This window comes from Pseudophryne corroboree, chromosome 2 (assembly GCF_028390025.1).
Source record: "Pseudophryne corroboree isolate aPseCor3 chromosome 2, aPseCor3.hap2, whole genome shotgun sequence".
NCBI lineage: Eukaryota > Metazoa > Chordata > Amphibia > Anura > Myobatrachidae > Pseudophryne > Pseudophryne corroboree.
Window position 1 is genome coordinate 270,692,087 of NC_086445.1, and position 23,657 is coordinate 270,715,743.

At 41.9% G+C, this 23,657-nt stretch overlaps 1 protein-coding gene across 3 annotated transcripts in view; it reads left to right on the forward strand.

The window, feature by feature from the left end:
• ESD (esterase D) overlaps positions 1-22,555 on the forward strand; it is a 115,883-nt gene extending 93,328 nt beyond the window's left edge. For all 3 annotated transcript variants that reach the window (XM_063952803.1, XM_063952805.1, XM_063952804.1), the window contains 3 exons: positions 18,827-18,925; positions 21,923-22,090; positions 22,368-22,555. In XM_063952803.1, the coding sequence (XP_063808873.1) occupies positions 18,827-18,925; positions 21,923-22,090; positions 22,368-22,448 (348 nt within the window). In that variant the 3' untranslated portion in view covers positions 22,449-22,555. The remainder of the gene's footprint in view (positions 1-18,826; positions 18,926-21,922; positions 22,091-22,367) is intronic.
• Positions 22,556-23,657: the final 1,102 nt, after the last annotated feature.

The window sequence follows — 23,657 nt, forward strand, 5'->3', positions numbered from 1 at the left end:
AACAGATGAGTTCAGGATGTAGTATCTCAAAGGTATCGGATGGAATTGCTGGGGTTCTAAGAAAGAGAATCATTTTGTGAAAACTGAGGTTACAGTTGTGAACTTGAAAGTCACGGTGCTATGACGGTATACAGAAATTAGCTTAAAGGCTGTGGAGATTTTGCCAAGTCATCCAAGATAAATTAAGGTTTTTACTCTTGTATATTTCATTTAGAAAAGTATACAGGGGGTTCAGAACTAATCTGGATCTGAAGACAGCTTGGTGAAGATAAGGTTTCCTATGGAAACACTGAAATCTATTTTGACTGTTTTAAGAAGTTTTACTGAGGATGTCAAATCTAAAATTAAGTACCAATTCCTTTTACTATTATTTGTTATAAATGTGGAACAAGTCACTTTGTTCACAATAAAAATTATATATATTTGGGTTCATTTATGATGGGGTGGATATTACCCATCAAGTCATTTATCAAGAGGAGCATTCTATAGCATCAATACGTCTAAAAGATGCCCATTCTCATGTTCTGGTATGCAGGGAATATCAAAAAGATCTCAGATTCTGCATCCAAGGGAAAACATCTTCTGTTCACGTGTCTTCCCTTCGTATTGACAACATCTCCGAGAACATTTACAAAGCTCACTTAATGCTAAGAAGAACATAAGGGATAGAGGTTTGGCTGTATTTGAACAACTTACTGTGTTGCTGAAAAGTCAAAATAAACAATGAAGGATGCTGTGTACAGAACTTTACAGATCCCTCAGTATTACAGAGATAAAGGGGTAATAAACTAGGAGAGAATTCAGTTAAATACACTTCGACAAATACAGTTCTTGGGGGTACAAGTGTATACTACAGTATGTAGATCCTCTGTAACATGAGATGTGGAAAGATTCAAGAACTGGCCACATTGGTACAAGCATGTGACATTACATACTGGACTACGTTTGCTGGGAATAATATCCTCAAACATGTACATATCCTTTGAGCAAGATGGAGGATGAGAAAGTTACAATAGAACATTGCTGAAGTACAGCCAAGAAGGAACCTTCCTGAATAACCAGTTAAAGCTATGTCAAGCTACAAGAGGCTTTGTCTTGATAAACAAGTCCGGATCTAATTATAGAACTCCCTTGGCAGAACACCACTGCTTGGTATTTACAATCGATGCAAGTGCAACAGGTTGGGTAGTGCGCCTATTGCAATAAGATTGTCAAGGCTTCTGGACTTCTCAGGAGAAGATAAGTACTTCAAACCAACAAGAAATGAGGGCGGTTTGGAACGCATAAAGCTGTCTAAAAGTATTCTCACAGACAACGTGGCAGTGGTACTGTGTTTAAACAAGGTGGCACCAAGAGTCGAATGCTGTTAGAAGTGACAAGAATTTTTAGACTGGGCAGTGTCATCTCTGTTCTCTGTAAGCTCTGTATGTATCAGGAAAAGAGAACTTTGTTGCAGACTTTCTCAGCAGACACGAGGTGTTGCCAGAAGAATAGGAGGTGGACGCAAAGATATTTCAAGAGATTGTAATAAGGTTTGGATGGTCTCAGGTGGATCTAATGGACACTCATCAAAAAAAAAAAACCCTCCTTATTTCTAGGTAACCCCTGCTGTAAACAAGCGGATTAAACATGTTCCCCCTAACATGGAATTTTACACTGGAATATATGTTCCCTCCTTTATTCCTACTATTGATTGTGATAATTCTTCCTTACTTCCTTACTATACCCAGGTCCAATATTCTATCTAAAATTGGAAAATTTTCATTTGATGAATGGAAATTGAATGTGAATTATTAGGAAGGAAATAATTGTCTGAACAAGTTATTCAGTTTCTTATGCAAGCAAGAAAGAAGTTATGCTCTAATTTATTATTGGATCTGGAATACCTTTATCTGATGGGCCGAATCTGAATTTGATGTCATTAGAGTTCAAACACCCCAAATATTACAGTTTGTTTATGATGGGTTGAAGGTTCTGACTGTATCAACCATTAAGGTACAGATAGCAGCTTGAGCATGTTGCTTGATAGGAAATTGTCTGAAGACATTTTTGTCAAAGGTTTCTGTCAAGCTCTGAAAAGAAATATGGCCTCATGTCAAATCAGTCCTAGTCCTATGGGATCTGAATCTGATACTGAACTTCAGTCAGAATGGTCAGTGAATTACAAGTGTTATGGGCCTTTCTGCCCATATCTTAATATCTTGCCAGATAAAGATGTTCTAAGAACAAATATGGCTTTTTTACCAAAGATAGTGTCAGCATTTCATTAAACCTGGAGATTTTTTTATTTTTATTTTTTTGTCCTCATCTTTCCCACAACCTAAAAGTGAGAAGGAAGAAAGATTGCATATGCTGAACTTATTACAAGCACTTTTTGTCTATTTGGACAAGAGTGAAAAGCTTTTGGAAAACAAAGTATTTGTTTTTACATGTAGGCATAAAGAAAGGAGGTACATCCATGAAGCAAACTATTGCCAGGTGGATCAAGGAGCTAATTATTTTGTGTATGAAGAAAGTAGTCCTAAAATTCCATAAAATCTGAAGGCACACTCAACCAGTGTTGTTGCAACTTCCTGGGTTAAGGACGCTTTGGTATCAATGAAAGACATGTACAGTAGCCACCTGGCCGTCTGTTCACACTTTCTCTAGTCACTATGCTCTGGATTTGGCTGGCGTCCACTTTGACAGTGATGTCCTTGACGGGGCATTGCGATGAATGAATAAAATTGGGTAATTAAGCATGAATTTCTGTCTGTTGGACTATTTGTTATCCTCCCTATATTATGCTTTGGTATATCCCAGAGTAATGGCTGCCATGGAGTAGTGCAGAAGAAAATAGCAAATTATATTTACCGATAATTTAGTTTCTTCAAGATACAGTACTTCATTGCAGCCTATAATATACCCTCCCTTTTTTAGTGTGTTTTTTCACATGAACCGAATGTGAGGAGACGCTCAAAAGACTGAGGAGGAAGGGGAGGAGTAGCTCTATATACCCTAAGTGGGCGGTCCCTGAAGTGTAAAAAAACTTCCTGTCTAGAACTAGGGGGGTGGGATGCAATCCCAGAGTAATGGCTGCCATGAAGAATCTTGGAGAAATGAAATTATCGGTAAATATAATTTGCTATGTTTGCCTGTACAATCTGTGTGTATTTTCTTACATTACAATGGTAACACTGCACATATACCACTTATAGTTACAAAAAAGTGTCTATTATTATGACACTGTTTTCAGTATTCAGATGTTTATCATTGTGTAGCAGACATGTAGCTGTTCCACCATGCCACACTCATCCTCTCAGATTGCACCAGGACATATGTATTGTCTCAGTTCTATATTGTTGGTGTGGTATTGCTGTATCATAGTATTCTACATATAAATCTCTTATGGTTACAGTAAGGTGTCTGTTATTGGTTATTACCAACCAGAGATGTGTAGCTATAATAGCATCCCGTACTCGTAACCTTTTAAATTATAATGGGACACGCATTGTCACTGTACTGTGTTTTGATGTAATGTTTATTCAGTATCCATACATCAGGCTCATTATATAGACTTCTATTCCTCAATCTGATATCATGCTGTTTATTCAGCGACCATACATCAGGTTCACTATATAGCCCCAATCTGATATTGTGATGCCTTACTTATTCCGTAGATCAGATGTTAGATGAGTACAGAATCTATATTGTTGTTGTTATTCCCCAGCAGTGAGCCAGCTTACTGTCCTCTTCCACTACACACAGTTCACTATCCCAAAGGATTAATATTTCAATTATCTCAGTAATGTTCCGGTAGCACACGCTACTTTGCTGTATGAGTCCTGCCGTCAGCCGTTCTAAGGCTCCGGCGTGTGTGGGAACTGTGACAGCGTCTCCACCTACCCAAAAAGTACCTGGGCCCGTCGCAGCTTTCTATGCACCTGGTTACTAGTAAAGGGAACGTGCATATGCTGGGTCTTCTCAGTCTGCCCCCCACTACGCCGCCACTCTACTTCCCTCTCCATGTAAGAAACGGGGGACAATCACTTGATAATTATTATTTGGGTATTAAGTACTTTTCTGAAAACTGTATTATGTAAGAGAAACTGTGCCGCAGATACTTCTCTGTATGTGTTATGGTGGCTGTGTGTGTCATTATCTCCTTTCTTTAAGATAGAACACCAGTGTGCAGGTAAATGTACGAATGGCCAGTGGCATTGACCGTACTGACAGCTGCAGCTATCGTTGCTGCATGCAGAGCTGTCGACAGCCTGGTATTGTGCATTCAAAAAACAATAGTTAATTTTTTTTCCCCAATACCACCATGCTGACCAATAAGAGGAACTTCTCCGACACATGTGGAAATCGCTGGACAGGTGAATTAACTCTCCCTCCTCGGCAAAATACATAGTAATACATTCCAATGATGCAGGGACAGATGGTATTGAAGGGAAGATATGCCTTTTTGCAGATGATACAAAGATATGCAACAGGGTAGACACACCGGGAGGGGTCAAACAAATGATTAATGACCTAGGTAGGCTTGAGAAAAGGTCAAGAACGTGGCAACTACAGTTTAATGCTAAAAAATGCAAAATCATGCACTTGGGTCTCAAAAACCCAAAGGCTAAGTATAGTATCAAGGGTACTATAATGGAAACTACTGAGGAGGAAAGAGATTTAGGAGTCACTATTTCAAGTAACTTGAAGGCAGGAAAGCAATGCAACAAAGCAATGAGAAAGGCAAGTCAGATGCTTGGTTGCATAGGGAGAGGAATCAGTAGCAGGAAAAAAAGTGATAATGCCACTGTATAGGTCATTGGTACGGCCCCATCTGGAATACTGTGTCCAGTTCTGGAGACCCTATCTCCAGAAGGATATAAATACATTAGAGAGTGTACAAAGAAGGGCAACTAAAATGGTGCATGGCCTACATCACAAAACTTACCCGGAAAGGCTAAAAGATCTTAACATGTATAGTTTGGAGGAGAAAAGGGAAAGGGGAGACATGATAGAAACTTTCAAATATATAAAGGGTCTTAACAAAGTTCAGGAGGGAAACATTCTTCAAAGGAAAAGAAGTATTAGAACTCGAGGGCATACATTGAGACTGGAGGGGGGGAGGTTCAGGGGAAATTTAAGGAAAAATTACTTCACAGAAAGGGTAGTGGATAAGTGGAATAGCCTCCCATCAGAGGTGGTAGAGGCTAAGACTGTAGGGCAATTTAAACATGCTTGGGACAGGCATATGAATATCCTTACAAAGAATCAAGGTTAAAAAAGGGTTGAGATTGCCTAAAGGATAAAATAAAAAAGGGGCAGACTAGATGGGCCAAGTGGTTCTTATCTGCCGTCAAATTCTATGTTTCTATGTTACACCGCACTATGGGTAAAGCAGGACCTGCTTAATAACGGGAGAAACTACAATAATCATACATCCCCCTAACTGACTAATTACACAGTTGAACCAGATAGAACGCTGGGTCGTCTAACTGACCTCATTACTTTCAGAACATCTGCTCAAGGAATACATACTGTATCCCGGTTGTCGGGATGCCGGTGGTCACATGACCGACTGCGTCATCCTGACATTGAAGATCTCGACATCGGAGGGGGTAAGTATTTCAACACTAGTGCCAGGAACAGTTTAAGAATATTATTTATATTAGACATTATACCTGTTAAGCTATGCTACTATCAATAAAGACATTTTATGGTCTACTCTAACCTATCTTATGTGGCTGCGCATTACTTAGATATTGTACCCTAAAACCTACGTACAATGCATGCTTTCTCTGTAGGTAGCAGGAATCTGATATTTCAATCACTTAGCAAGTGTCCTTTCATACCCTGCTTTCCTCATAAACACATTAACCAATACAGGCCTTAGGGACACATTTACTAAGCAGTGATGGGAGCGGAGAAGTGAGCCAGTGGAGAAGTTGTCCATGACAACCAATCAGCACTAAAGTAACATCTATAATTTGCATACTATAACATTACACAGGGCTGCCGATTGCTTGATGGGGCAACTTCTCCACTGGCCCACTTCTCCGCTCTTATCACTGCTTAGTAAATGTCCTCCTCAGCCTAATGGCACTGGCCATAACTGTGAGAGATCACTCCTTTCAATATATACAGATTATGTAAGTGAAATATTTGGACCAATGTTATCAAATTGCTGCATTTGTGTCCAGTCGGAATTGATAAGATTGAATTGAGATGGATGGTAAATTTGATAAGATGATGATCACCTCATGCTAGGTATCATCAGTAAGCAACTAGAACCTTCAGATGTGGCTACACGTGTATAACCAATCAGCGGCTAATCATGAGTGTTTCAAGGCATAGTTGAGCAAAGACATGAACATTACAAGTTCAATCTTGTTTAAGCAAAATGAATCCACTGCTGTCATGGCTCCTTTTCTACTTCAGCAACTGATTTCGGTATGCATTAACCATAATCCACATGAATGTTTTCTGTTATACGCTTGCAGGTGATTTTGATGGTAATTACCAGTTGTTCCTCTTTGACAAGAAAAACAAAACTGTAACAGACAGCAGTAAATGAAACACCCGTCCTCTTTCCTTCTGGTGTTTTACTGTTTTGTGACTCCGCTGTTCCATGACTTCTAAGTTCTGTATAGTATACTGGCTAATCATCAGAGCCGGACATGGTGAATAACCCCTCCCTATCAAAGCACGGGAGGGGTAGTACTAAATTGATAGAGCAACTTCCATTTTATATGCGATGGTGTATAATGTGTAAGCATTTGTTATTTTGTTAGGGAATAATGCCATGCAGGTGAAGTTTTAGTGGTTGTTTTTGTTTGTCACTCCACTCTTATTCGAAGCTAAGATTTAGGTCCTTGTGCAGTATATATAATATATATTCCCATGTGCCAATGGTTTTTTGCCTTGTCATTTTCCTCTTTTGAGGGTCAGAACATGGGAAGTAGAAAATGAGCCCACATCTCGTCTGAAATGCTGGCGTTCAGACCATAATGCTTTGCTATTTTTCTCATATGTTCTAGAGGATGCTGGGGTCACATCAAGAACCATGGGGTATAGATGGGATCCGCAGGAGACATGGGCACTTTAAGACTTTCAAAGGGTGTGAACTGGCTCCTCCCTCTATGCCCCTCCTCCAGACTCTAGTTTTAGAATCTGTGCCCAGTGAGACTGGATGCACTCTGAGGAGCTCTACTGAGTTTCTCTGAAAAAGACTTATGTTAGGTTTTTTATTTTCAGGGAGACTGCTGGCAACAGTCTCCCTGCTTCGTGGGACTTAGGGGAGAGAAGTCAGAACTACTTCTGTGAGTTTAAAGGCTCTGCTTCTTTGGCTACAGGACACTATTAGCTCCTGAGGGTCTGATCGCTAGGTACGCCTAGATGCTCGTTCCCAGAGCCCGCCGTCACCCCCCTTGCAGAGCCAGAAGTCAGAAGACAGGTGAGTAGAAGAAGAAAAGAACACTTCAGTGACGGCTTCTGAGGTACCGCAGCGCTCGCACGCTGCGCGCCATGCTCCCACACACAGCGGCACTGCAGGGTGCAGGGCGTCGGTGGTGGTGGGGGGGCGGAGGGCCAGAGCTTAGCCCTCACAGCACACAACCCGGCGCCATTTTCTCTACACAAGGCTGCAGAGACGCTGGTCCTTCCTCACACTGCTGCATAAGTATCAGGGTGAAAAACGGGGTGGGGGGGGGGACACAGTTATTTTGGTGCATTATATATTAATTATAAAAGCGCTGCAGGTCTGGGGCATTTTCTGTGGTGTTTCAGACCGGGATTGAGCGCTGGGGTGTGAGCTGGCAATAACTCCCTCTGTGTCTCTCTGACAGGCTTTACTGTGGGTCTGTCACCTATATGCCCAGTGTGTCTGGGTGTGTTGGGTGCACGTGTGTCGGCATGTCTGAGGCGGAGTGCTCTTCCCAGGAGGAGACTATGTTAGAGACGCAAACGGCTGTGGGAGTGACCCTGTCGGCACCGCCGACACCTGATTGGGTGAATGTTTTGAGTGCTTTGAATGCAAATGTGGCTCTGATAAATAAGAGATTGGATAAATCTGAGTCTCAGAACCCGGCATGGAAGAAATCCGTAGAGGATGTGTTGTTACAAGTTCAGACCCCCTCGGGGTCACAAAAACGTTCCTTTGCCCAGCTGGCAGACACGGATACCGAGACGGACACTGACTCAAGTGTCGACTATAGTGAAGCCAGATTAGATCCAAAACTGGCAAAGAGCATTCGGTACATGATTGTGGCAATAAAAGACGTATTACATATCACTGAGGACCTTACTGTTCCTGATACTAGGGTCTGTATGTATAAAGGAAAGAAACCTGAGGTAACGTTTCCTCCCTCTCATGAACTGAACACGCTTTGTGAAACATCTGAAATAGATACCCTGGATAGGGATAGCGTTCTTTTGACACTAGGTTATATCAGGGATTCTGCAGTCTACCTAAAGGAAGCTGCGAGGGATATTGGCCTCTTGGGATCAAGGGCCAATGCCATGGCATTCTCAGCTAGGAGAGCATTGTGGATTCATCAATGGAATGCTGATGCTGACTCTAAGAAAGCTATGGAGTCTCTACCGTATAAAGGTGGTGTATTGTTTGGTGACAGCCTCGCTGACTTGGTATCTACGGCTACCGCGGGTAAGTCATCATTTTACCTTATGTGCCTGCACCACAAAAGAAAGCACACCACTATCAGATGCAGTCCTTTCGGCCCAATAAATACAGAAAAGGCCGAGGGTCTTCCTTCCTTGCTTCTAGAGGAAAGGGAAAAGGTAAACGATCACTGGCCGTGGCCGGTTCCCAGGAGCAGAAGTCCTCCCCGGCTTCTGCCAAACCCACCGCATGACGCTGGGGCTCCTCTGCGGGAGTCCACACCGGTGGGGGCACGTCTCGGACTCTTTAGTCAGTGCTGGGCTCGTTCGGCCCTGGACCCATGGGTTTTAGAAATAGTGTCCCAGGGGTACAAACTGGAGTTTCAAGACGTTCCCCCTCGCCGATTTTTAAAATCGGCCTTGCCAGCTTCTATTCCGGACAGGGAGGTGGTATGCGCCGCAATACAAAAATTGTGTCACAATCAAGTCATTGTCAGGGTTCCCCCGTCGCAACAGGGAGAAGGCTTTTATTCGAGCCTGTTCGTGGTCCCGAAGCCAGACGGCTCAGTCAGACCAATCCTGAACCTCAAATCCCTCATTTTCTACCTGAGAAAATTCAAGATGGAATCTCTCCGGGCAGTGATCTCCAGTCTGGAGGAGGGGGATTTTATGGTGTCGGTAGACATAAAGGATGCCTACTTTACATATTCCCATTTATCCTCCACATCAGGCTTACCTGAGGTTTGCAGTTCAGGATTGTCATTACCAATTTCAGACGTAGCTGTTTGGTCTGTCCACTGCTCCGAGGGTTTTCACCAAAGTAATGGCCGAAATGATGGTTCTCCTGCGCAAACAAGGAGTCACAATTATCCCGTACTTGGACGATCTCCTGATAAAGGCGAGATCCAGGGACCAATTACTGCAGAACATTACACTCTCCCTGACAATTCTGCAGCAACATGGTTGGCTCCTAAACTTGCCAAAATCACAGTTGGTTCCGACGAGACGGCGGTCGTTTTTGGGAATGATTCTGGACACAGAATTAGTTTTGCTTCCAGTGGAAAAGGCTCTGGAAATTCAGAACCTGGTCAACCAAATTCTGAAACCAGCAAGAGTATCGATCCATCAATGCACTCGGTTGCTGGGAAAGATGGTGGCGGCCTACGAGGCCATTCAGTTTGGCAGATTCCATGCCAGTGTTTCAGTGGGACCTGTTGGACAAGTGGTCCGGGTCCCATCTGCACATGCTCCGAAGGATAATCCTGTCTTCCAAGACCAGAATCTCACTCCTGTGGTGGCTGCACAGCTTTCACCTCCTAGAGGGACGCAGGTTCGGGATCCAGGACTGGATCCTAGTGACCACGGATGCAAGTCTCCGAGGCTGGGGAGCAGTCACACAGGGGGAAAGCTTTCAGGGAAGATGGTCAAGCCAGGAAATTTGTCTACACATAAACGTTCTGGAGTTAAGGGCCATTTACAACGGCCTTCTGCAAGCGGAACATCTTTGCAATCGGAATTACTCATAGGAGATCCCTGGCCTCTTCCTCTGAGGGAGGATCTGTTACAGCAGGGGCCGTGCGTGTTCCAAGACTTACCGCGACTTCGTTTGACGGCTTGGCGGTTGAACGCCGGATCCTAGCCCGAAAGGGTATTCCCAAGGAAGTCATCCCCACTCTTATTCAGGCCAGAAAAGGAGTAACTTCTAAACATTACCACCGTATTTGGAGAAAATACGTGTCTTGGTGTGAATCCAGGAAGGCTCCTACGGAAGAATTTCAGTTAGGACGTTTTCTCCATTTTCTACAAGCTGGTGTGGATGCGGGCCTAAAGTTGGGCTCAATTAAAGTACAAATTTCAGCCTTATCGGTTTTCTTCCAAAAACAATTGGCCTCACTTCCAGAAGTTCAGACTTTCTTGAAAGGCGTGTTGCACATCCAACCTCCCTTTGTGCCCCCAGTGGGATCTTAACGTGGTGTTGCAATTCCTTCAATCTCATTGGTTTGAACCTTTACAGAAGGTAGAGTTGAAATTCTCACTTGGAAAGTGGTCATGCTGTTGGCCTTGGCATCCGCAAGGCGGGTGTCTGAATTAGCGGCCTTGTCTCACAAGAGCCCTTATTTGATCTCCGCAATTTCTGCCGAAAGTAGTTCCGTCGTTCCATTTGAACCAACCTATTGTGGTGCCAGTGGCTACTGACGCCTTGCTGGAATCGAAGTTTCTTGATGTAGTCAGAGCTTTGAAAATTTATGTCGCCACAACGGCTCAGTTTAGGAAAACGGAGGCTCTGTTTGTCCTGTATGCTCACAACAAGACTGGGGCTCCTGCTTCCAAGCAGACTATTGCACGCTGGATCTGTCATACGATTCAGCATGCTCATTCTACGGCTGGATTGCCGTTACCGAAATCGGTGAAGGCCCATTCTACCAGAAAGGTGGGCTCGTCCTGGGCAGCTGCCCGGGGGTCTCGGCATTACAACTTTGCCGAGCGGCTACTTGGTCGGGTTCAAACACCTTTGTGAAGTTCTACAAGTATGATACCCTGGCTGATGAGGACCTCATGTTTGGTCAATCGGTGCTGCATAGTCATCCGCACTCTCCCGCCCGTTCGAGAGCTTTGGTATAACCCCATGGTTCTTGATGTGACCCCAGCATCCTCTAGGACGTATGAGAAAATAGTATTTTAATACCTACCGGTAAATCCTTTTCTCTTAGTCCGTAGAGGATGCTGGGCGCCCGTCCCAGTGCGTACTGTATCTGCAGTTTTTTGTTACGTTTTTTAGTCAGCCTGTTGCTGACTTTGTTCATGCCGTTGACTTGCGTTATGTTGAATGCCATGTTGTACGGCGTGCTTGAGGTGTAAGCTGGTATGTATCTCACCTTGGTTTAACAATAAATCCTTTTCCTCTAAATGTCCGTCTCCCTGGGCACAGTTCCTATAACTGGAGTCTGGAGGAGGGGCATAAAGGGAGGAGCCAGTTCACACCCTTTGAAAGTCTTAAAGTGCCCATGTCTCCTGCGGATCCCGTCTATACCCCATAGTTCTTGATGTGACCCCAGCATCCTCTACGGACTAAGAGAAAAGGATTTACCTGTCGGTATTAAAATCCTATTTTTTTTATTTTTTTTTGGCTAATTTTGCTTTGTATTATAGAAGTGTGTGTGTGCGTGTATATAATATACAGTTGTGGTCATAAGATTACATGCCCTAGCAGAATTTGTGATTTTCTGGCCATTTGTCAGAGAATATGAATGATAATTCACAAACTTTTCTTTCACTCATGGTTAGTGGTTGGGTGAAGCCATTTATTGTCAAACAACTGTGTTTACTCTTTTTTTAAATCATAATGACAACAGAAACTACCCAAATGACCCTGATCAAAAGTTTACATACCCTGGAGATTTTGGCCTCATAACATGCACACAAATTGACACAAACGGGTTTGAATGGCTACTGAAGGTAACCATCCTCACCTGTGATCTGTTTGCTTGTAATCAGTGTGTGTGTATAAAAGGTCAGTGAGTTTCTGGACTCCTGAAAGACCCTTGCTTCTTTCATCCAGTGCTGCACTGACGTGTCTGGATTCTGAGTCATGGAGAAAGCAAAAGAATTGTCAAAGGATCTGCGGGAAAAGGTAATTGAACTGTATAAAACAGAAAAGGGATATAAAAAGATATCCAAGCAATTGAGAATGCCAATCAGCAGTGTTCAAACTCTAATTAAGAAGTGGAAAATGAGGGATTCTGTGGAAACCAAATCACGGTCAGGTAGACCAACAAAAATTTCAGCCACAACTGCCAGGAAAATTCTTCGGGATGCAAAGAAAAATCCACAAATAACTTCAGCTGAAATACAGGACTCTCTGAAAAAAAGTGGTGTGGTTGTTTCAAGATGCACAATAAGGAGGCATTTGAAGAAAAATGGGCAGCATGGTCGAGTTGCCAGAAGAAAGCCATTACTACGCAAATGCCACAACGCATCCCGCTTACAAATACTCCAAACAGCACAGAGACAAGCCTCAAAACTTCTGGAACAAAGTCATTAGGAGTGATGAGACCAAAATTGAACTGTTTGGCCACAACCATAAACGTTACATTTGGAGAGGAGTCAACAAGGCCTATGATAGGTACACCATTCCTACTGTGAAACACGGAGGTGGATTGCTGATGTTTTGGGGATGTGTGAGCTACAAAGGCACTGGAAACTTGGTCAAAATTGATGGCAAGATGAATGCAGCATGTTATCAGAAAATACTGGAGGAAAATTTGCACTCATCAGCCCGGAAGCTGCGCATGGGACGTACTTGGACGTTCCAACATGACAATGATCCAAAACACAAGGCCAAGTCGACCTGTCATTGGCTACAGTGAAGGTTCTGGAGTGGCCATCTCAGTCTCCTGACCTCAGTATCAGTGAGCCACTCTGGGGAGATCTCAAACGTGCAGTTCATGCAAGACAGCCCAAGAATTTACAGGAACTGGAGACTTTTGCTAAGAAGAATGGGCAGCTTTACCATCTGAGAAAATAAAGAGCCTCATCCACAACTACCACAAAAGACTTCAAGCTGTCATTGATGTTAAAGGGGGCAATACACGGTATTAAGAACTGGGGTATGTAAACTTTTGATCAGGGTCATTTGGGTAGTTTTTGTTGTCATTGATTTAAAAAGAGTAAACACAGTTGTTTGACAATAAATGGCTTCACCCAACCACTAACCATGAGTGAAAGAAAAGTTTGTGAGCTATCATTCATATTCTCTGACAAATGGCCAGAAAATCACAAATTCTGCTAGGGTATGTAAACTTACGAGCACAACTGTGTATGTATATATATATATATATATATATATATATATATATATATATATATATATATATATATATATAGTGTGTGTATGTATGTGTGTGTGTATATATGTATATATATATATATATATATATATATATATATTTACACACTCCGTTCCCGAGCCCGCCACTCCAGAGAAATAATGTTTATAAATGCCCGGTGCCCACTCAGGCAATTGTACTTGCATGCATAGCGATGTGTGTGAGCGGCACTCTCGGGACTTCTTATAAATAAGAGGACATCACCCCGTCAATTACTGCAACGTTTCGGTTTTATTCTAAAACCGTCATCAGGCGTACATGTACGCCTGATGACTGTTTCAGAATAAAACCGAAACGTTGCAGTAATTGACTGGGTGATGTCCTGTTATTTATAAGAAGTCCCGAGAGTGCCGCTCACACACACGCGCTATATGTAATATATATATATATATATATATATATATATATATATATATATATATATATATATATATATTATAGTTTTTTGTTATCAATAAATCCTATTAACCCCTCTTTCTATCTTTTCTTAAAACTGTTTTTAAGCTTTCATTGAAGGCAAGTATTTTCTTGTTTGCGTTGTGCCTGCTTGGAGAGCGCTGTGTGTGCTGTTTTGGTAGAGAATGGGTTAAGCAGTGGCAGTAAGCAGTTTCAGCTCTGACATTTATCTTGTTGTTTAAGAACATCTTGGTTATCTCTGCCCACAAGTATTTATGAAGAGCATAATCCTACAATTAAACCATCTACTGTAGCTTGATGTCTGAAAGGATGACTCAGTCTTTGGATTTAAGTTTCCTGCTGATCCCGTAGCATCCTCTGAAGTGTATTTTGTGTTTTAGTAATTAAGAAAGGATAATGGTTAAGTAAAAAAGATATGATTAATATACCTGAATTGTGATGCACTTAGATAAACACTGGAGAGCACAAATTGTACGAAGTAGATTTAATATATGAATGTAAGAGAATCAATATGGTAACATCTTTCATATTTGTCTGCATTTAAAATGTTATGTATTTACATAATACTAGCTGTCCTACCCGTTCTTCGCATGGGAGTTTCTGACTTTCACGGTTCTAAATATAAATGAGGGTTAAAGATTTGGTAAATCTATAGAGCTGTAAATTGAATAAAAAGGCTTATGAAGACTGGCGGGTTCTATCAATATTGTGTTTAATAAATAAATATAAATATATATATATAAATATATATATATACTAAATAGGAATGCAAAAAGAGCGCTTCCACCTTACGTGTTTACAATAAACAATACTTATAACATAAACATTAAAATGTACTTCTATAGAATACATTCAGTGATAGCAGCCCTCCAAAATATAGTGGCAGCAAAAAGAGATTTTCTATTGACTCCTATTTCTGTGAGTCACAGATAAAATGTTCATTGGGGATAAAACATCTGCGCCTTCAGAGCTGTAACAATTCTCAGTATTTAAGTGTGAATCTTTACAATTTATATGCGTACCTATTTATATGCGTACCAGATATAGGATCTGAGAGTGCCTGTAGCGATATCTTTTATACGATCTCCTTCTTTCTGTCCTTCACTTCTTATGTGGATTCCCTCATCAAAATATAGTGTAATCATATGGGCAGAAAAAAGGTTATATCAATAAGGTGCTCTGCTTATTATAAAGTGACCAGTGATATTGTGCAAATTAGCAATAAAAAAGTGCAATGAAAAAAGTGCTTTGTGCAGTTTTGGTAAAAAGCCACTGTGAAAAACCTGTGACTTTAAAATTTTAAACGGTCAAAAAAGATCACCCTTGTGAAACAGACTTGTATTGGAGAGAAATGGTAACTCACTCTTTTGAGGACACTGCTCTTGCTTTATGATCCTCAATAAAAAGTAATACCTTAAAGCAAAAAAAAAAATCCCATCGAGGAAAAAAAGAGAACTGATAGTGTGATATTGTTTTTATCAATTTTAATCACAATAACATACATAAAGATGGGTTTGTACAATTTAAAAATAGAAACAAGCTTATCTGATAAAACTCGTCATTGGAGAGGTAGCAATGACAAGTTTTATCAGATAAGCTTGTTTCTATTTTTAAATTGTACAAACCCATCGTTATGTATGTTATTGTGATTAAAATTGATAAAAACAATATCACGCTATCTGTTCTCTTTTTCCCCGATGGGAATTTTTTTTTTGCTTTAAGGTATTACTTTTTATTGAGGATCATAAAGCAAGAGCAGTGTCCTCAAAAGAGTGAGTTACCATTCTCTCCAATACAAGTCTGTTTCACAAGGGTGATCTTTTTTGACCGTTTAAAATTTTAAAGTCACAGGTTTTTCATAGTGGCTTTTTACCAAAACTGCACAAAGCACTTTTTTCATTGCACTTTTTTATTGCTAATTTGCACAATATCACTGGTCACTTTATAATAAGCAGGGCACCTTATTGATATAACCTTTTTTCTGCCCATATGATTACACCATATTTTGATGAGGGAATCCACATAAGAAGTGAAGGACAGAAAGAAAGAGATCGTATAAAAGATATCGCTACAGGCACTCTCAGATCCTATATCTGGTACGCATATAATTTATAAAGATTCACACAAAGACTGAGAATTGTTACAGCACTGAAGGCGCAGAGGTTTTATCCCCAATGAACACACACACACACACACACACACACACACACACACACACACACACACACACACACGTGACGCAGTCGCACCGAACAGCCCCCCTCGGTTCGCCAGGTCCTGTGCAACTCTGCTTGCGCACAAATCAAACAATCAGATGTGACAAAACTGGTTAATGATAATGCTCTGATAGATGTACAAGCATTGCATGTCAAATCAGTGTGCCATTGACTCTGATTCTGTATATGGTATTCTGTGATGCAGTGTCTGCCTGTAGATCAGTGTGCCATTGACTCTGATTCTGTATATGGTATTCTGTGATGCAGCGTCTGCCTGTAGATCTGTGTGCCATTGACTCTGATTCTGTATATGGTATTCTGTGATGCAGTGTCTGCCTGTAGATCTGTGTGCCATTGACTCTGATTCTGTATATGGTATTCTGTGATGCAGTGTCTGCCTGTAGATCTGTGTACCATTGACTCTGATTCTGTATATGGTATTCTGTGATGCAGTGTCTGCCTGTAGATCTGTGTGCCATTGACTCTGATTCTGTATATGGTATTCTGTGATGCAGTGTCTGCCTGTAGATCAGTGTGCCATTGACTCTGATTCTGTATATGGTATTCTGTGATGCAGTGTCTGCCTGTAGATCTGTGTGCCATTGACTCTGATTCTGTATATGGTATTCTGTGATGCAGTGTCTGCCTGTAGATCTGTGTGCCATTGACTCTGATTCTGTATATGGTATTCTGTGATGCAGTGTCTGCCTGTAGATCTGTGTGCCATTGACTCTGATTCTGTATATGGTATTCTGTGATGCAGTGTCTGCCTGTAGATCAGTGTGCCATTGACTCTAATTCTGTATATGGTATTCTGTGATGCAGTGTCTGCCTGTAGATCTGTGTGCCATTGACTCTGATTCTGTATATGGTATTCTGTGATGCAGCATGTGCCTGTACATCTGTGTGCCGTTAACTCTGATTCTGTATATGGTATTCTGTGATGCAGTGTCTGCCTGTAGATCTGTGTGCAATTGACTCGGATTCTGTATACGAAATGATATGATGATGCAGCGTCTGCCTGTACATCTGTGTGCCATTGACTCTGATTCTGTATATGAGATGCTGTGTAATAATTCTATCAAAATATAAATAAAATGTATATCCGAGTAAGATGATATGATTTCAATGTAGCGTGCATGAAGGATGTTGGAAAGGGAGACCGTTCCTTTCTTCTTGTAGTTTTTTTCCCCCACAGATAGTTTGTGTTTGACAAAAAGGTATATGCTGTGTGTTTATTAGCAGTATGTTGTTAATTCTACACAATGTACAAGTATGTAGTATGGGACATAGTGATGCACATTGTAAGCATAAATAGCTTGTTTTGTTGAGCTGGTTGTATCACAAGCATGCAGCTCAGCAAGTGTAGCGGCGTGCCTGGTTTATGTTAGGCGCCCAGTGTATTCCAGTATATGAAGTTGGTCAGTGTACTGTAGGAGTAAATAATAAAGTTACTTTGTGCAATTCAAACACAATATAGTCTGTCTGGACCATGTTATTTCTAAATACTAAAGGCACATTTAACATGTACTAGATAGTTACAAAAGTGCTAATTAAGGGGGTAATTCAGATCTGATCACTGGTCTGCTAATTTTGCTGTCCTGCGATCAGATAGTCGCCGCCTCCAGGGGGAGTGTAAATTTGCCGTGCAAGTGGACGATCGCATGTGTATGCCGAGCTGCAAAAATTCACTTTGTGCAGTGTGTGCGCAACCCAGGACTCAATCCTACAGTGCGATGAGAACAGGCTGATCGGGGCCAGAGCGGACGTCAGACACCCTCCCTGAAAACGCTTGGACACGCCTGCATTTTTACGGACACTCCCTGTAAACGGTCAGTTGCCACCCACAAACGGCCTCTTCTAGTCAATCACCTTGCGAACACTCGTGCGATCGGATTTTCGCACTATCCCGACGATGACCATTGTTGTCCAAAGCGCGTGCGCAATTTGGTGCATGCGCAGTTGGTACCTTATCGCCCACTGTGTGAAAACACACAGCAGCGATCAGATCTTAATGACCCCCTCAGTTCAGATGAATACAATCATCTCATTTTTCCATTAAAAAGATAGTATCTTTCTTTTTTTCTTCTTTTTTTTTTTTTTTAACCATGCAGATCACAATTATCACTAGAGGATCCTCCAATATAGCACTACAAGTATGAGCATAACCTCCAGCAACTGACCCATACATACCTCACAGAAAAGTAAAACACAGAATAGAAGTTGCCCAATAAATTTATTGGCCCATCATATGTGCATGTAAGGGAGGGGCTAATCTAACTTAATGCCATATTGGATGATTCTGGGGTCCTACAGTTGAGTTGTCTCTCAATTTTGAAATACATAAGTATATGCCCCAAAGTGGATGATGTAGTGTTAGGATCACAAGAGCAGTGTGGCTGGTAGCTTACCATATGTTTGCAAATGTATGTAACTGAGATCTCTGCATTTGTATTATCATGTAGGATGCAAGTCTTTTTTATTAATTTATTTGTTTTTTGGTTCCATTGCGGTGTGTTGGGGGAGTTTCTTCTGGTTTTTTCCTCAATATGCCTAAGCAGTGAGCCATCTCTTTAAGTCTCTGATATGTACAAATTTACACGTTTCCAATGCTGTACAGTAGTTTGTATACTGAAAAAATATTTATCAAATTATTTTCTGCTTCCAAAATTTTTTTTCTTACTACAGTGCCTTCTTTTATTTTTATAATAGACTGTTTCAGCATTTGCACCCATTTGTAATCCTATTCAATGTCCCTGGGGCCAGAAAGCTTTCAGCGGATACTTGGGATCAGATGCCAATAAATGGGAGGTGAGTTGTTTTGTTTTCTTAGTTAAAATATGTATATATTAAAAAGTACATTTTCTTTACTTGCAATTTTGTGGTTACATAAGAATGTGTACTCGATATTTGGTTGGTTTGTTTTTGGTCTCTTTATTTTCCTTTTTCAAATGTAATTCAACAGAGAGATGAAAGAGACAGCAGGGGCTCACATAATTTAACATTACCAGAACTACTAGTTCTCTCTGACTTTAAATCCATGCGTAAAAAAATTAAGAAAAACTAGGAGAGAGGAGACAAGTTCAACAACTTCTCAGTTCCTCCAGGCGGTGTGGTGGGAGAGAGAGGGGGATGTAGTGAGGTGGTGGAAAGGCCCATACACGCTAGAAGATTTTGAGCTCAGAGCAGCTCACTTTTGGCATTTTGAGTTGCTTTGAGCTCAAAATCTACTGGTGTGTCTGGGCGGGCAATGAGCGCTGATGCGCGCTCCCGCATCATCGTCAGCTATGTGGGTAATCCTGTGTTTTGCACACAATGTTTTGCCCACCTTGCTCTTTGTTCATCCATCATCGCTAAGTGTGAACGGCGCGAGCGACGATGGATGAACTGTCATCGCACTCCGGCGCCGCCCTGCTACGTCTGCGGTCCCTCCCCGCACCACAACTCATGGAGGAGCAGCAGCACGATGAACAGGATAGAGCACTGCAGTGACCAGGTATCCACTGGCCACCAATGATTACAGAATGTATGCCAGTAATATATATATTACTGGCACCACTGCCCACCAATGAATATGTATGCCAGTAATATATACATTGCTGACAGAGGCCAGCAATGTATATGTTCTGGCACCACGGCCCACCAATGTTTATGTATAATATATACATAATATATAAATTGCAGGCAGTAGTCCCCCCTTTTCACACATTACGGCAGCAGTCCCCCTTTTCACACATTACGGCAGCAGTCCCCCTTTTCACACATTACGGCAGCAGTCCCCCTTTTTACACATTACGGCAGCAGTCCCCCTTTTTACACATTACGGCAGCAGTCCCCCTTTTTACACATTACGGCAGCAGTCCCCCTTTTTACACATTACGGCAGCAGAGTCCCCCTTTTTTACACATTATGGCAGCAAGTCGTAAAATGGCCTCTGCTTCACCCTTTAGGGTAGGGCCACACACAGCGGCCAAGAGGGTCCCGCTGAACGGAACCCACTTGGCCAGGAGGGGGGATGCTGCAAAACAGGATCCGGCCACTGACGCACGGAATTTCAATAGAGCACAGCCATACTGCGTGAACACATACATTGAAATGTATGTGTTCTTATTGAAATCCCACCGTCCTGTCATCCAGCCCGACCGCAGCATGCTGCGGTTGGATCCGGCGGCAGCGGGACTGCCGCACATGTGTGCGCAGTCTCCTTCCGGCCAAGTGGGTCCCGCTTGGCTGCTATGTGTGGCCCTACCCTTAGCGATGATGGCTGAAAGAATTAAAAAAGAATCCCTTAGAATTCAATCCCAGCGCATTATGTAAATAGCCTTTCTAATGAAAGATTTTCAGTAAAGTCTTTCGCCTCCTGAAAATCTCTTGCTCTTTGGGAAAATAGCTCAGTGTGTGTGCACTACTTTGGGTGAAAGATATATCTTTCAGAGATGTTGTCAAAGGCTTTTGAAATGAAAATCTCCTAGTGTGTATGGGCCTTAAGGCAAGCGGATAGGGCAGTGATTCCCAACCTCAGCCCTCAAGGTACACTAAAGGTGCATACACACTGAGCGATTTTCCTCCCTGCCCAGCGATGTCAGCGGGGGTGAATGGCTTTCCATAGCAGGACGCCTCCTGGTAATACCAGTAGATGAATGGCGGCTGCCAGCGATGAAGTAGGAGCGCGCATCAGCGCTCATCGCTTGTGCATTCACACTGGGCGGCTTTGAGCTGAAAGCAGCTCAACACAACAAAAGTGATCTGCTTTCAGCTCAGAATCGCCCAGTGTGTATGGGCCTTAACAGTCCAGGATTTTGTGTTATCTATGCATGAACATGTGGTTAAATCAAAATAACTGAGGTACTAACTAATTCACCTGTGCTGAAGTATGATTATTAGTGTTGTTATTATTTAAAACCTGGACTGTAAGTGTGCCTTGAGGACCATGATTGGGAAACCCTGAGATAGGGAATATTAGGAAAGGGTCTGGCAGAAATTAAAGTGACAAAGTGATTCCTAGCAAAGACGTGGAATAAAATGAATGGCAAGTTCATTGTGGAAATCATGGACCAACATAGTCATCAAACTAGTAATTTATTCTAGGGAGGCTCGGCCAGAGCCTCCTGATTCCTCTAGTTCCCGGTAATGTATCTCTCTCTGTTGTACATGTGTTGATCTACTTGAGCTTGGTTGGTAGATTTGATGTTCTTGTTCAGCAATAGGACTAGAGGATCGTACTGTACACCTTCCTGCATGACTAGATTTGATAGACCTAGTAATACTGTATATACCAGTAGGTGAAGGTGTAACATGTAATTGTTGGCTGGGCAGAGCGATGTAATTCTTGTGAGACCACACTGTTATATCTCCACCACTAAGAACAGTCTGTTTGCTAAAGAACTGTAAATGTTTTATTGCAGTACTAAAAGCTTAAACTAACAATAACAATATGAAGCTTTGTAGGGAACTAGTAACCAGAACCGTCCAAAGCCGTGTGGGACCAGGAACCCTTTTGCTTAAATGGATCACAGAATGGTGACCTCTAACCAATGTTACTTTTCAATAAGACCGTTCCTTCTTGCATTTTGTAACCTGTATTGCCTAAAGCGTTCAGACAAGTCACAATTTGAACAGTATGTTCCAACCTTTCTGTGTATTTGTATATAATTTTATTGAAATGGGTCGGTGGTGTGAGCCAACCGGTAGAGCGTTATAGTAGCAGAATGCATCTGGCTGAGGAGGATACGCAACCAAAATTGCGAGATATGATATACTTTATACTTGTCACATAATTCTGTTCTCACTTTGATTTTTTCCTGTAAGGCATATGATGCTACTCACCTGGTGAAGGCTTATTCCGGTGCACAGCTAGACATTCTAATTGACCAGGGAAAAGATGACCAGTTCCTCTCTGCAGGGCAGCTGCTGCCAGACAATTTCATTGCAGCATGCACTGAGCGGAAAATTCCAGTCGTATTTAGACTGCAAGAGGCAAGTATTATGGATTCATGTATAAAGAAGTCTCATGTTTGTAGGTATTTCAAATAGTCTTTAAAGAGAAATATATCATGTAAAATAAAGGATCAAAGATTTATCACCGTGTTCTAAAATTTAAATGAACTGTGTAATATATTGTACTTTTTATGTTCAGTTTATGTTTGTTATAGTTCATGTTCCGTTATGATGCATGTTTAGGTGTCAGTACCCAGAATGTATTATTGTTACTGTATTTAGTGCTTGGTTATATGTATTTTATTGTCTTCTACAGGGATATGATCACAGCTACTTTTTCATAACCACATTTATAAATGATCACATCAAACATCATGCAAAATACCTAAATGCTTGAGATCTGCAGCAACAGAGAGCAGCATTCCGTGCTCTATCCACATTTATAGAACGAGCCACAATGTCATATTGCTGTTTCAAACCATTTCAAATAAAGAGGGATGTGGACACAGTCTTCACTTGTATTTTCTAACAGTGTAAAAAAAAAAGAATATATTTATAAACTTGTGGAATTGGAATATGTGGTTCAGTACACACTACCATCTGCATGGTGTGATTGTAAACGAGATTCAGCAGATCACATGACTCGTTTCCCAATCATTTACTGTCCAATTCCTATGTGCCTGAACAAACTGGAGGTGTTTCACCTTGTTTGCAACAGATAGCAATGGTAACAGACAGGCCTTCTGTAGCCCATATGATGTAATAGGCAGCATCTGTGGAACCTAAACAAGTCTTTCCACTCTGTTTCACTTGAGCATCCAGTAGCTGCCATTGAACAATTCACCAGTGCAGCCATTTTGCTTATGCTCGCTCCACTTCTGAGAGTCCCAACAATCATTCCATGCTCAAAGTCCATCAGACAATATCGTTTACCCATTATTGTATGAGTAATGCACTTCATTAGTCTTTGCATACCTACTCCTTTTCTTGTACAGATCCAGACATCTGATGTCCGCATTATATGCGGCATAGCTACTTTGCATAAAATCGCCTGGAGGTCATAATAATTTGGCCACTCAGGGTATAATATGTCAAGGTCCCATCTGAATGGTGCTTCATTTATCATTTCTCCTACATCCTAGAGGATGCTGGGTCCATTTAGTACCATGGGGTATAGATGGGTCCTCCGGGAGCCACTGGCACTTTAAGAGTTTGGTAGTGTGGGATGGCTCCTCCCTCTATGCCCCTCCTACCAGACTCAGTTTAGAAAATGTGCCCGGTGGAGCCGGTCACAGCTAGGGGAGCTCCTTGGAGTTTTTCTAGTTTTGTTTTCTAAGAGTTGTTAGGTACAGGAAGGCTGCTGGCAACAGCCTTCCTGCTTCGTTCGGTTAGCAGGTCGCCGGCGGGAATGGCGGCACAAGGGTAGGAGCGCAGCTCTGTCAGGCTGCACTCCCATGAAGGCTCCGCAACATATTGATGTAGATGCAGCTGAGGGGCGTCCTGGGCCAGCGCGATCACCCTGACACTGGTAATGTAGCTAACAGGGGCTAATCCCGCTGTTAGCACTGAAGACCTTAGACCAGTATAATCTTAGTGTGTGGGAAGC